This window comes from Monodelphis domestica, chromosome 5, assembly GCF_027887165.1.
Source record: "Monodelphis domestica isolate mMonDom1 chromosome 5, mMonDom1.pri, whole genome shotgun sequence".
Taxonomy (NCBI): Eukaryota; Metazoa; Chordata; class Mammalia; order Didelphimorphia; family Didelphidae; genus Monodelphis; species Monodelphis domestica.
In genome coordinates this window covers 126888473-126904274 of record NC_077231.1, presented here as the reverse complement: position 1 = coordinate 126904274, position 15802 = coordinate 126888473, and the positions used below count along the sequence as shown (strand labels likewise).

At 36.0% G+C, this 15802-nt stretch overlaps 1 protein-coding gene across 1 annotated transcript in view; it reads right to left on the bottom strand.

The window, feature by feature from the left end:
• Window positions 1-10341: 10341 nt before the first annotated feature.
• The window catches only part of DERA (deoxyribose-phosphate aldolase), a 187681-nt gene continuing 182220 nt past the window's right edge, over window positions 10342-15802 (bottom strand). The window contains exon 9 of the mRNA XM_056799299.1: window positions 10342-12682. Within this exon, the coding sequence (XP_056655277.1) occupies window positions 12623-12682 (60 nt within the window). The 3' untranslated portion in view covers window positions 10342-12622. The remainder of the gene's footprint in view (window positions 12683-15802) is intronic.

The following is a 15802-nucleotide window of genomic DNA, read 5'->3' as shown; positions in this document are numbered from 1 at the left end:
TTTCTTTCAGTCCTCCTAGTTTCCAGTTTCATTTTATCTAATTCTTAATTAGACAGTACAGTACTTCCTTGCCCCTCTTTCTAATACTATCTAGTCTTTATCTTCCATTCCTCCAAAGCCAGAAGGCTGGTCTAGGGAGAATCCCTCCTGGGAGAGAATCTTGCTGTGATACTGCTATAAAGTTTACTCCAAGAGAAGGTACCTAAAAATGCAGAAGTCACAAAGGAAATGGAGTAGTCCCATTGAAAAATGCCCCCAGTTAAGAGAGAGGAAGAAAACTGGTCAAAAGTGTCAGGACCCATTTCTATTGAAATAACTTTGTGACAAATTCTTTAATTTTTCCTCATCCTGCCATTGTTGATATTCTTGTACCTTTGGCACTATTTTGTTTATTTAGGGGATGGAAGTAAGAACTGTACCCTAGATTAACTGTCTGTCAATTTCCCAGAATTCCTCCAGATATTTACACATTTCTTCAAGGCTGCCCTGATTTAGTCTTTTACTGAAAGATTCTATACATGCTCCTAGTAGGGGATGATATCATGTCAATCACATTGATCACTGGAACATGTCATTTAAAAGAGATCAATCTAACCATCAACTCAGTGAAAAAGTGGATGAAAAATGCATTCTAACTAGATTATTTCATACAGTTAGTTAACCTATTTTAGTGAGTCCATCAGAACAGAACTAGAAATGGACAAAGGACTGGACCTATGATTGAATTAGAGGAGAGATCAGACTACATCAAAATTAAGATAATATGGTGATTTCAATAAATCTAAGCTATTCACTACCACAAAAATACACCTCCTCTATACCAATATTCTATTTCTGAATTAACTTTCTGAGTACAATTAGATCACCAACTTGTTAGAGCAATGATAAAAATCAACACCAAATTAGAAGAAAAGATAGAAATGCAAAGATATGGCATACATTTAAGACAACTTCAACTAAAAATATATTTAAACAATAAGTTGATGACAAAAATAGGAAACAGATGAAAAATAAACTATCAATCCCTAAGGAAGTTTAACCAATGTAAATAAGTTGCCACACTAAAAAGACCAAAAAGTCTATAGAAATCACTTTATCCAGAAAACAGTTAATCTTCTTGCCAAGTAGAGAGAAAAGAAGAGCCAAGGGCAACCCAAATTTAGAAAATAAGTTCATATATAAAATCTAACAGATGAGAATGCTGCATTATTTTGAATAGCATCATTTCATAAAATAGCCAGCAATAATAGAAGGAAAAATAAGTTTACAGAAAGCTTGGCAAGAAATCTAAGACAAATCATTTTGTGGATATTTAAGTATGAAATTCCAAGATGGACAAAGAATAGATTTTTAAATCTACATATTTCTATAATAAACCAATTTATTTATCAATGACAATGGAGTTACCACTTGAACTCTAACATTAAATGAAGATGTAGTAATGGACTTAAGAAAAAGATTGGAAGAACAGCTAGACTAAACTAGGTACTGAGGTTATGCTTAAAGTGACACCATTTTATGGCTACTGAGGAACTGATTTTCAAGATACTTTGAGAGTAAGGGCAGCTAGGTGGCTCAGAGGTTAGAGGAGCATACATGGAGAACAGAAGTCCTAGGTTCAGATCTAACTTCAGACCCTTTCTATCTTTGTGAATCTGAGCAAGTCACTTAACCCAATTGCCACACCCTTTCTGCTCTTCTGCCTTAAAATGATACTTAGTATTGATTCTAAAACAGAAGATAAGGGATTAAAAAAAAAAGGAATCTGATAGGATACCAAAGTCTTGGGAAAAATCCAAGATCTTCTTATTACTGAACTAAGGCTAGAATAAAAAAAGTTGATAATAATAAACACATGTATCTACTTTAACAAATCTATAAAAAATTTATAAGAAATCTACACACGGATTGAAAGCATTCTTAATGAAGGTAGAAAAAGCAACTTATAGAGGAAGAGAATAGCTGTCTAAAATAGACTACATTTTACAAAATGATTGACTGAAAGGTCAATTGAAAATACAGGTTCTCATTTTTTTTGTCAAATATAAAATAGCATTTGAATTAGGCCAGCAGAAATACTTCTCTAAAGAAAATTTAGGCAACTATATGGCATAGTGAATAAAGTATTGTCCTTGAAATCAGAAAGACCAACTCATATTTGAACAAAAAAGCAAAGTTGATTGGTTTGCATTTTGTAAACTAAACAGTGCTTTTAATTACTTTAAGTTTTTCTCTGAAATAAAGGCCAAATTATTTTTTAAGTTTTGCATTTTTCAATTTTTTATTATTGTTCCAAATGCTCACAAATCAAAATAAAGCAACCATTTCCATACATAAGGAAAAAGAAGATTTTCCACAAATGAAATCACAGCAATGGTATTGCTAGGTCTATGTGTATACATAGTTTCATAATTCTCTGGTATAATTCCAAATTGTTCTCCAAAATAGTTGAGCTAGTTCATAGCTCAATCACCAGTGCATTAAATGTCCTCATTTTTCTACATCCCTTCCAACATTTGTCACTTTGATGGGTCCAAATTCTTAACATCAACATTTTTCAGGTGATGATTTATAAATCCAAGTGGAATACCAGTTTGCCAAAAATCAAAGTTTCAAACCACCTCAAATGTAATACCACATAATGGGTATTAGTAAATTACAATGTATCACCAACCAAGAATGAGGCAGGACTGAAAAAAAAGGGTATTAAAAGACATAGATAGAGATAGAGAGACAGATGGAAAGACAGAAACAGAAATGGAGGGAGACAAGATAGGGACAGAAAAAATTACTGCTTGTATTAGCTCTCCAAATCATATCTATACCTCAGCTTTCTTTCAATCCAACCCTAGCTGCCAAAGTGATTTCCCTAAGGGATGTCTGTCCATGCCAAAATAACCTCTAATGGCTCCCTGATGCCACCAACATCAAATATAAAGTCCTTTCTTTGGCATTTAAGGACTTCATAGTTTGGCCTCTTCTAGCCTTTCCAGACTTCCTATACTTTACTCCCTTGCATATACCCTGTGATCTAGATATATTGGCCAACTGGCTCTTCCTCAAATGTATCATACCATCTTCCAGCTCTATGCCCTTGCGTTGAGTATACTCAATTTCTGAAATCTTCTCTCCTCAATCTACCTTTTAGCTTCTCTGCCTTCATTTAAGACTCAGACTACATTTCACAGAAAGTCTCTTATTTTCTGAATCTTCTATTTCAGTTAATATTGCCTTCCTTTAAGAGATAACTTTCCAACTACTTTGTATACATATCTGTATGTACCTGGTATTTACATCAGAATATGAGTGCCTTTCAGGCTCCTTAAGTTCTTTTGAACTCCTGAACTACCATTTTTGCTTCTTTTTGTATCTCCATTGCTTAGGAGTATCTGGCATCTGGCATTAGATAAATCTTTGTTGAATGAAAGAATAAACTAATAGATAAGTGTTCTACTCATACTCATGCAATATCAAGGGATGTAAAAATGAGCCTCCGATACACTGGGCAGGTCTGGGGAAGATTTATAGGCAACCATAGATAAGAAGTTGTAGATGAGTTCTGATCTATATTGTTGGAGAGAATATTCTTATTAATGATGTCATAGAACTATCACAATAACAAATTATCCTCCTGTTCATGCTATTATTTATGAATTAGTGAACACTATACTCTCATGAAGAATCAAGATATAGGACATAGGAACATTTCATGGTGCACATTATCAGACTGCAGCATACTTCCCTTGATGATTTACATAGAATAAATGTTATATTTTTTAAAAACCTCACAAAGGAAAAATATTGTATCATTGAAAAAGTTGATGAGATGTGATGGCACATCTGTTCTGAAACTCCTACTTTAAAGGAATCTCAGATTGGTAGATATCTTGAACTTGATATGATGAACCTGGGTGGGTGGTTGTTGGGTTGGGGGAAGAAAGAGGTAAGAGGTCCCCAGGTTGTCCAAGGAGAACCCAAGCAATCTAAGTTGGAAATAGAGATGATCATGGTTCTCATGCCACTCAGAGAAGAACCAGTCCTTTGAGTTGCCCCTATACTTTTAGCTTAAGTAAGACAGGGAAAGAGAGAGACAGAAAAAGACAAACAGGCAGATAGACAGACAAACATACAGAGACAGAGAGACAGACAGAGACAGTGAGACAGAGAGAGGCAGACAGACAGAAAGATAAAGAAAAAGACACAGAGAAAGAACAAGGAAGAGGAAGGAAGGAAGGAAGGAAGGAAGGAAGGAAGGAAGGAAGGAAGGAAGGAAGGAAGGAAGGAAGGAAGGAAGGAAGGAAGGGAAGAAGGAAGGAAGGAAGAAAGGAAGAAAGGAAGGAAGGAAGGGAAGAAGGAAGGAAGGAAGGAAGGAAGGAAGGGAGGAAGGAAGGAAGGAAGAAAGGAAGAAAGGAAGGAAGGAAGGGAAGAAGGAAGGAAGGAAGGAAGGAAGGAAGGAAGGAAGGAAGGAAGGAAGGAAGGAAGGAAGGAAGGAAGGAAGGAAGGAAAAAGAAAAAAAAGTCCAGTGTCAGGAAATGAAAATTTAAGACAGAAAGTAAACAGTTTGAATATTTCCATAGGATCCAAGAGATATTAAGAGATTCAGAAGAAAACCTCCTATACCTTAGAAGTCTCTATAAAGGACTTATGGGAAGACTTGAACAAGAATGATACATGCTTGTGATGAGGTGGACAACGTTTTGGAGATGGTTTTGGGAGTGGGGGTTGGTTTTCCTTTTTTTTTCCTGTACCAAAAGAGAAAATACTTACACCTAGGAATCCACAAATCTGTTGTAGTATTTAAATCACAAGACTGAAAAAGAAAATTGAAGCATGCAATATTCCCTTTTACTTTCAAGTGGCATTTAAAAGGGAAAATAGCATTTTCCTTATTATATAATAATCACTTATAGGGCATTTAGGAATTTAAAAAAACTCATTTCCTATACCTTTCCAATCATATTACATTTATTCAAAATGTCCTACCTTTCATGGGACAAACACAACATTGCTGATTGAACCCACCCTACAATTCAGTTCAATTTTTTTTTCATTTTCTCTTTTCATTCTGTTACTTACCTTAATATGGTTAAGTAACTTTCCTTGAATATTATTAGCATGTTAAGCATGTCAATGGAATGTGAACTTGTTGAGGAAAAGATTGATTTTTTATTTTGCTTTTTCTTTGATTCTACAGTATTTTTTCTGTAGTGGATAATTCATAAATGCTAATTGTATTCCAAAGCATTCATATTAATATCTTTCAAAAATTCATGAGGCAATAGAGTTAGGTGGGTTTTGTTGAGTCCTTCCAATTACTAGTAATGAGACACTGGAAAAGTAATTTCTTCCCTCTGAGCCTCTTCTTCCTCATCTGTAAAACAGGAAAAATTGGGGGGGCAGCTAGGTGATCCCAGTGGATAGAGCACAAGGCCTGGAGTCAGAAGAGAAGGAGCTGGGTTCAAACTTGACCTAAGACACTTCCTAGCTCTGAGCAAGTCATTTAACCATTGATTTGCCTTGCCCTTATCCTTATATCTTAGAGTTGTAAGATGGAAGGTTTTGGATTTTTTTTTAAGGAATAATCTGTGCCTTTCCTCCTTTACAGGATTATTTGAGGATCATGCTTTGTAAATTATAAATAGAAATATGAGCTATTGAATGAAAGAGGAAAGGATTTGGAAACAGAGATACTGGGTTCAACTCTTACCTTTGTTGCTTACTACTTGAATAACATAGTTCAAGTTACTTAAATTCTCTGGACCTCAGTTATCTTATCTATAAAATAAGAGGTTTGGATGAATTGGCCTCTAAGGCCTCCTCAAACTCTAAATCTATGATCATATGTCAATCCTCACACAACAGTTAATCTCTAAATAAATGTCCAAGAATGACTCTAAGGTAGTTCTTGTAGAGATCACATCCAACCTGAAGAAAGAAGATTCTAACCCAGATCCTCTTACTCTGGATTCATCACTTTTTTTCTGCTTTTCCACACTTAGAATCTCCTCTCTATCCCTTGTCAAGAGGACTCTTTAGTGAGTACTATTTTCCCTGATGACAGTCACAAATATGCTTCATTTCTACATAACTTGTGCATGTTTAGATTTCCTAGCAGGGGCCTCACTCAATATTTTAGCCTCACTACTCTTCTCTTGAAAGCAGACAATCCTAGGTAAGCTAGGAAATTATTGTCCTTCACAGCAGAGCCACAAAAGGACTCTAATTATTTTGCTAAGTCAATGGGGATTTGTAAGAGATACATATATGTTTATACACACACACACACACACACACACACACACACACACACACACACACATCTCTGGGCTGTTGTTTTGCCATTCAAACCTAATAAATCAATTTGGCAAGATTTTAGGATCACTTATGTTGTTCATTTCTGAATTCCCTTTGTTATTAACATCTTTCTCATGTGGAAATGCTTAGAGCCAAATGTTGTATTACAGGAGTGCTCTCACCATGATGTATAAAGAGAGTTGACTGTAGTATTTTGATATATAATGTGATTTCTTTGCTTATGCTACCCAAAATTTCATTGTCTTTTTTCTCTCCATCATATTACATTACATACTCATAGCCAATTTGCTGCCTGTTATCACCCCTAGGCCCTTTCAGAATGACTACTTTCCAAGTTTTTTCTTCCATTTGAATATCTGTGCTTCAGATTACATTTCCCTAGATGTGTTAGCTGCATTTGTCAAAACATTGCTATTTAGAATTACCCTTTGGTTATCATTCTTCAGAAAATTTTCTTTTCACATATTCTGCTCACACACAATCCAACATAAATTCATTTTGTGATGAGGATTTTTTCAGTCTCTTGTATAGAGAGATATAAATAATTGTATAAATAATTTTGCAAGATCTGATCTAAATAACTCATATCTATTGTATTCCTTTGCATAATAGGAAGGAAGGAAGGAAGGAAGGAAGGAAGGAAGGAAGGAAGGAAGGAAGAAAGAAAGAAAGAAAGAAAGAAAGAAAGAAAGAAAGAAAGAAAGAAAGAAAGAAAGAAAGAAAGAAAGAAAGAAAGAAAGAAAGAAAGAAAGAAAGAAAGAAAGAAAGAAAGAAAGAAAGAAAGAAAGAAAGAAAGAAAGAAAGAAAGAAAGAAAGAAAGAAAGGAAGGAAGGAAGGAAGGAAGGAAGGAAGGAAGGAAGGAAGGAAGGAAGGAAGGAAGGAAGGAAGGAAGGAAGGAAGGAAGGAAGGAAGGAAGGAAGGAAGGAAGGAAGAAAGGAAGAAAGGAAGAAAGAAAAAGAGAGAGGAAGGAAGCAAGCAAGAGAGGAAAGAGGGAGGGAAGAGGGAATGAGAGATCAGGAGGAAAGTAGGAAGGCAGGCAGGGAGGGAAGAGGTATAGTCATGATCTAATCAGATTTGTAGAGTACAGCTGCTTCAGTGTCTCAGGCTGGTAATGCTAGTACCTTATTCTTATCAGATCTGGGTAAAAGAGGAAATAATTTATATGTATGGAAGCACTATATAAATGCTAGTCCCTTCCTTTGCATACCCACCTCTCCGACAGTCAGGGAGCTGCTGATTAGCTAGGAAGCTGTACATTTCTAGGTAGAAGGTTTTAAGTCTAGGAGAATTCAGAGGTTGGGGAGGGGGAGAGACAGGGGCAGAAAGTTGGAGCATCTATAGACAGAAACACAAACACAACCTATGATCAAAAAGGTTCATTGTGAAACATCAGAAGTTTTTCCAACTACATCTGAGGGAAAGTCAACTACTTTTTATGGAACCACTCCACTGAAAGAACTCATATCAAGCTGAAATCTGCCTTTTTTGTCCTTTCTCTTCACATGCCATCTCAGACATAAAGAGGGATATGGAATGGACCTGTGATTTTATTAGTCTAGGGAATTCACAGGTAAGGAAGTTTCCTCTATTAATTTAGATCAGGACCTTCTCTGCCAGTTCCCTGGAGCATTGAAAGATTAAGTGGTTTGCCCAGAGCCACACAGTCATTCTCTTTCAAAAGTGGACTTTTAAACTCTGGTCTTCTTAGATTCATGGCCAAGCTTCTCAGCTTCTTCATGGACCACCTCTACTCTATTCTGCCAGCTGAGGAAAGGGAATAAAAAAGTATAGTAAGCCATCGGTCCAGTATGCCTATTGCTATGTACCAAGTAGATAATCATCAGTAGCTTAAAAAAAAAATGAACTTCCAACTTTCTATAAGATTCACCAGCTGTGAGGAGAGAGAACATATTTTTTCTCTTCACTTTTAAGTGGCCACTTACATATCACTAAACTTTTTTCTCAGTTTCTTAGAGCCAGCCTTTTTTATCCATTAGCCCTGTACACATATTTCTCATTTCTATTTCCAAACATTTCAGACCCTTTCCAATTTTACTAGGGAATAAACTTTGGAACTAAACTCTATTTCTATATTGTACATGGTAACAAAGTATGATGATCAACTGTGATTATCTTAACTATTATCAGAAATGCAAGGAGACAAGAAAATCTAAGGGACTCATGGCAAAAAAGGCTATCCACTGCTATAGAAAGAACTGATGAAGTCTGAATAGTTTGAAGCATGCCATTCTTCATGTTATTTTCTTCACAAACATTTTTGATGGTAAGCAATATGTGTCTTCTTTCACAACATAAACATAGAAATATGTATTGTATAAAAACACATGAACAACTTGTATATATTAACTGCTACCTTGGGAAGGGGTGGGAGGGAGAGAGAGAACATGGACTGCAAAATGGTAGAAAATGATTATTGAAAATTGCACCAACATGTAATCTGGAAAAAAATTAATTATTTTTAAAAATATAAAACACTTCAAGTGTTTCATAATGTCATTATCTTGCATATACCTAGTATTATTTAGGATATGTGAATTGAAAGAATTAGTAAATGCATTATCTCCTTCTCCTAAAAAAAAAATAAAATAAAGTCTATTTCTAAATTCCAAACTAGAAGATAGCACTACCTCTCAATAAGGCATCATTCAAGTTACTAAAATGGCAAGTGCCTCAGTGTCCTCATTTCTGAAAGAGTTACCATATTTATCTTTCAATGCTGTGGGCTTTTTTTTTTTAATTACTATGTTTATATAGTGCCTTTTAGATGGAAAGCATTATATAAATAGTGAGTCACTGAAAACAAGCATAGTTGACTCAGGGCAAATGTATTTCTCCTTGGAACACTAAAGATTAATTGAGACTTAAGAAAAAATCTGTAAGAGTGATGGGTCTGAAGGTTAATTAACACTGGCTATGAGTTTGTACAATACTGTTGTCAGGAGATGGTAATAATATCTCACATAGTGATTTTCATTTGGAAAGCAGAAAACACTTTACAGGTGAGGAAAAGAATGTACAGACCTGGGGCCACAAATACTTTACATGAAATGAAACAATTATTTAAAGTGCAGCGTGTGTGTGTGTACGCATGTATGTGTGCGTTGTAAAAAAGACACTGCTTGTAATTGGGAAGAAACTATTTTTCAAAAGATATCACACATGGGGACAAGTTGTTTGAATAAAAGTACTGTTTAAAATGTAATATCACCATTTTGCAGACTTGGATTTGTTAAAGAATTCAAATAGGAGTTGAGAAGAAACAAATTGTTTTCACCACAGCTATAGTAATTATAAAGGAGACGTAGTTTAATATTTGATGGCATTTCTCTCTTACTCTAGAGGCTGCTACAAAAAAAAATCACCAGTCAGTCATATTCTGAAACTGTTGCTTGTTCCTAAGAGAGCAGGTCATCCTGTTCAGTCCTCCAATTTATTTAAATCTGTTCTTTTATTTCAAGTGCTAATTGTCTCACACAACAAACAGAAACTATTCTCAGCTGCAATTATTGGCATTACAATAGATTATCAACAGAAAAAGTCTTACTTGGAGCCACAGAGTTGCCTTGGTTACATACCCTCCAAGCCATAACTAGAAGTTATGGCACTAGGGCATGCTTCAATAATCCCCCTGGGGCAAGAAGTCTGAAAAGTGACTTCAAATCATTGTGACTTTTTAAGACAAATTCATTTGAGGGTGAGGAGGGAATAGATAGAGCCCCAGGACACTAACCTGGAATATAAGAAACTAGATACCTCAAGGATTGCTATGGCTAGGTCAGGGAAATTCTCATCTGCTATGTGACTGCTGGGATGAGGAAGAGCACCATCTGGCAGCTTCTTATTTTAACCACTTACTCTTGCTAACTAGGTGTTAAGTTCATTTTTTCCTCTGACTTTGAAAGTGTCTAAGTACTGTCAAAGCCCTATAAAACTGGGTATCCTGATATAGGAATCTAAAAAAAATTATTTTATATTCTAGCCATGATTGTTTTCTTACACACACACACACACACACACACACACACACACACACACACACGCACACATCTAAAGTAAAGCTTTTTATCTTTCTTCTTGTTTGTGGCCTTTCTAAACTAGTTGTGATATGAAAATAGAAAATGGAAGTCTAGGGTTGTGGTTATCTTTAAACATATTTCAGTAGTTTGCTGATGCAGATTTTTATTAGAATCTATTAACATATTTAAATTCATTGTTCTTGAGTATAATTTAATCAAAGGCAGTTTAATGTCATCCCTAAAAATTAGTATATTAGGGGAGATGTAGTATGAACAAGGCAAGAATATAGCAGGACTATGATTCCCACAGCTCTGGAAAATTTAGGTCCTCAATGTAGTCTAAAATTGCATTAGCCCTTTCTAACTAATATACCACATAATTTATTCATATTGATCATGTACCCTATGAAGACCCCTAGATTGTTTTCAGAAGAGCTGTTATCTAGTCATAGTTCTTTCATCTAATACAATTAAAGATTTTATTTTGAAGCCAAGTGTAAGTCTTTGCATTTACTCCTATTAAATTTTATTTGATTATATTCAACTCAACATTCTAGAGTGTTGGGGGGATTATTTTTTAATCTAGACTATTGTCCAATATATTCGCTATTGCTCAGTCTTGCGTCATATGAAAATTTGACAAGAATGTCCTGTTATCCTAGTCATTGGAAAAATTTTAATTAGTACAAAATCAAGAAAAGAAGATCTCTGAAGTACTCCATTGAAGACCACATGTAGAATATATATAAAGAAAAATGGATGGATTAAAAAAACAGGGGATACGGAGGGCTTATAGCAGGAAATGGAGGAGTTGAAGGGAGAGAGGGAATATGGCTACTGGTGAGGCAAAGGAGAGAGATGCCCCCTGCCAAGAGGCTATTTTTGAACAAAATGAGGTGTCCAAGAAATGAGCCCCTTATGATAGCCTACTGGGATGTCTTCTCTATGGATTGATACTGAAGATACCCCAGAGTAGGTAAACACGGACCTTCCTGAAGTACAAGCCTTTCCTCAGACTTTGGTCACCCAACAGGGGTCTGATAAGGACCGTTTGTAGTTGGATGACTGAACTGAGGTTCAGCTCCCTCTATGCCCTGTAACAGTTAAATTAGTTTCTCTACTAAAAGTATTATATTTTAGAGGTTTATTAAAGATTATTAGAATTAAGAAATAAAGAAATACAAAATAAGAAAAGCACATGCAACCAGTCACTACATCTTGCCTGCTAGGTAGAGAGACCTGTGTGCCTAGAAGCGGAAGCAGAGAGACCTAAGTAGGCGGTACAGTCAGTTTAAATACAAATGCTGATCTTGCACTCAGGTGAGGACTCAGGTGAGATTATAGGGAATTCTGGGAAGTGCCAAGGACTTATAGGGTCTGGGGTTGAAGTCTGAGGTTCAAATCTCCATGTTTACATTCCCTTGTTTGATCGTTATTGGGAAAGGTTTCCCCAAAAGGATCATGAAAACATAATCAACTTAAAGATTATAATAATTTGAGGATAAGAGGAAAAAAGAACAAAACCAATAATTGCTAGATGCATTGACAAAAAAATGAGTTAGGGGGCAGTCCCCTTTGGCATGAGAGTATACATACAAATACATGTTCAATCAACCACACCCAAAGTTCATTCTTGATCTTTTCATGTAGCTTGTGGTCTGGAGGCATCTTCATGGTGTCTTCTCCAAACAGTTCAGTTTCTGGATTCCGAGAGGCAGCATGTTTCTTAACCTAAAATTCTTCTCAAAAGGAATTTAAACTGTGCAATCTAAAATAATAATATTTATACATTCCCCCCTTGAAGAGGGTGATTGAAAAACACAGGGATCATTTAGGGATGCATGGCTGAGTTACAAGGTATATGAATCAATTAGCAAGAGAAATTAAAAAGACATCAGAAAAATCCAAACAAAAAAGATAATTTCTGGATGAAAATATAGACTATCAAAGTCTTATGTGTAAAAATTCTAAGTAAAGGAAAAATAAATCTATAAAAGGTCCTTGAATCAGGGCCCAATTAAAATGATATAAGCAAGTAAGCATTTACCCAACCAGTAGCCAGGACTACAGAAAGTTTGCCACACTGTAAAAGAGAGAAAGTGGACTAGATTATAGGAGCCACTTTAGGAGCCAAGTTTGGGATACTCGTCTGTAAGTATTTTTACAAAGAGCGTGGATACAAGGAAGACCTACGTCTTAAGGTATATTAAGCATCGCAACCTTGAGTCTTCACACTAGGATCAAGTCCTTTGTATTGGCTTAGAAGTACATCAGTCCTTCCTGGATTGGTTTCTTTGGCCCTGTGCAATGGCTCTTTTGTGTATCTTGTCCTGGAATCAGACAGACACATTAAGCAAAGTCCCATATTTTTTTAAACAATCAGTGCCATCATTTTTATAGTCTCAAGCTTTTGGGGCATGCATTGACATTATAGCAAATGTATGTTAAATTTATATTACTGCTAAATCAAAAAGTTAAAGAAAACCTTAATACTGGTGACGTGTTCTTCAAATATAAAAAGGAGAGAAAAAAACTGAAATAACATTTTGCACATGCAAGAAAAAATATAATAAAAAAGTTTTTAAAATAAAAATATAGCTTATAATCATTGACACACTGTGTCAGCTAAGAAAATATAGAATACAAGGCTTTCTAACCAAAAATGAGATCCATTTCCTCTTCAATCTGGCCATGATCCACTGTGAATACAAGCAAATGAATTTTACAAAGTAACAGTTTTTTTGTTTTTTTTTTTATAAAAAACAATAGTACAAATATGTAGGTATCAATATCCCCAAAATTCTGAATAGCCTAGTTAATTAAAATAACAAAGAAACACTATCATTTTTACATGTTTCTATATGTCATTTTTAAAAACCTATGAACTGATGGATATTTGTCACAATTTTTACAAACGTAGCAAATCTTTTAACCTTGGCAAATACATTTTTAAACAAAGTGAAACTTATTTTGGGTTTTGAACATCATCAAGAATTCTAGATATAATTCTGGTGGAAGTAAAATGAGCTGAAGAGTTATAAATGAGAGATGCTCCTCTTTTGGGGAGTCATCCAGGGGTACTATATGCCCTGGGATTAACTACCCAGCTTCCATTCACATTTTTATAAATACGGGAGTTGGGGATTAAATTTGTATTTCACTTCAGCTACTAAAATGGGCCTTACCTTGTGTTAGGGGCAGGCAAAATGACCAGAGATTGTTAAGAAAAATTCTAAACATCATGTCTAAAGACCCCTCAAAATCAATTTGAGATATTTAGCTCATTAAATTTTCCAAAGGATGTTTTATACAATTGTAGCAACGTTCTGACAGAGTCCATCTATCCTCTATGTGACAATTTACAAAGTCAAAAATAGAAAAGCTGTTTTTATATGGGCTTGCTCAATGATGTTTGTTCAGTATAGTTATAGGGGAAAAGCAAAAGAATTTAACAGTAGTTAAAACCCAGTACATTAAAATGATTCCATATAACAGAATAGCATTGAATACATTAATATCTGAACTTAAAATCACAGTTAAATCTTAAACAAAACAATCAGTAAAATGCAATAGAATGCAGAGATTTTTATAAAACATTGGAGTCTGAAATGCCTTATAAATATAACCTCCAGTCTCTTTAAAGTTCCTTGTTTGTTTGTTTTTTATTATCCATTTAGATGCCTATTGTCAGAAGGCAGAAGATTGGTAAGGGGTAGGCAATGGGAGTTAAATGACCTACCCAGGGCCACACCACCAGGAAGTGTCTGAGGCCAGATTTTAACCCAAGACCTCCTGTCTCTAGGTCTGGCTCTCAATCCACTGAGCCCCTGAGCTGCCTCCCCAAAGTGAGGGTGGTTTTTTGGAATCTCAAATTGGGCCAAAGAATTGCAGGGAGCTGAATTTTTCTCCTGAAGTAACAGAATCAGTGCACTCAAAAGATATCCTTTTAAAGCAGTCATGCTTGTAACTTCCTGTTTGGAAAAGTCTCTTCCTTCTCTTTCTCCCCCCCGACCCCCCCCCTGCACCCTGCCCCTTGCCACATGGAAGCTAATCATAGCCTAAGGAAAAATCACCCCCATTTTTACTAGCTGATTTTTGATCCTGAAGAAATTGGGTCTGATACCAGCAGCCTGGGTCCTGGGGCTGGGCCTAGGGCAATGATCCACTGGGTCAGAGGCCGTAGTTGCTGGGGCTGGGGATGAGCTGGGCCAGGTGAGCGAGAGAGAGAGAGACCACCGGGGTGGGCAGGGCCAGGACCAGGTGAGTACAATCTGAGTCTGGGTTGCAGACAGGAGCAAGATGAGTCAAAAGGCTTGCTAAAAAGCCTTGGAGAAACGTGACTTAGAAATCATTATCTAGGCTATCTTTTCTTTTAATTGAGAGTTTTTCCCATTTGGTCGCCATTAACTGTAACAGTTAAATTAGTTTCTCTACTAAAAGTATTACAGTTTTAGAGGTTTATTAAAGATTATTAGAATTAAGAAATAAAGAAATACAAAATAAGAAAAGCACGTGCAACCTACTCACTACATCTTTCCTGCTAAGTAGAGAGGGGCGTGTGCCTAGAAGCAGAAGCAGAGAGACCTAAGTAGGCAGTACAGTCAGTTTAAATACAAATGATGATCTCACACTCAGGTGAGAACTCAGGTGAGATTATAGGGCATTCTGGGAAGTGCCAAGGACTTCTGGGGATTGAAGTCTGGGGTTCAAATCTCCACTTTTACAACCCCCAGAAAAGATAGTCCACTTATTTGACTGCAATATTCAAATAAGATAAATTTTAATAATCAGTTTGGATTGGAGAGGTATCAGGGAAAAGGGAAGAGAGATGTCCCTAAATAAGGTTGGAGTCTTTCTCAGCTTTGGAGCTGAGGCCAGGCCTCACAGGCTGGTAGAGGGTTTCTTTTATTCCTGTCTACACTATATCTATGCTAGTTTTCTTAATTTCAAAATCTTGGGAGCAGGCAACAAGCAACAAGAAAAGTTCTGACCTTCAGAACTGGTTGGGCCTATCTCTTCGGGCTAAAGAAAATAGCAGCACCTCTATGCAGTGACTCGGAAGGAAAACTTCCTCCCCCTTACCCCGTCAGGAAGGAAGTGCTAGTCACAAGACCAACTGCCACTCCCAGTTGCCCCTTCCCCCACCAACTGTCAGTCTTGTCAATTTCTTCTCTCTCTAATATTCCTACTGTTGCTTGTTCCAACACAGTGGCAGAAAGTCCAGAACTTATTGTAGTTTCCTTTCCACAATCATCCCCTTTTTTTGTTGTGACCTTCCCAAGGTCACTTATTTTTATTATAGTTACCGATTTACTAAATCTACTCTAAGGAATTCTATGCAGGAAAGTTTGGGTAAGGGTAGTTTTAGGGTTTTACAATAAATTCAGTACAATAAATGTTTGAACAAAACCATTACAAGAAATTTGAATCTTTGTTCTAATACTACTTAC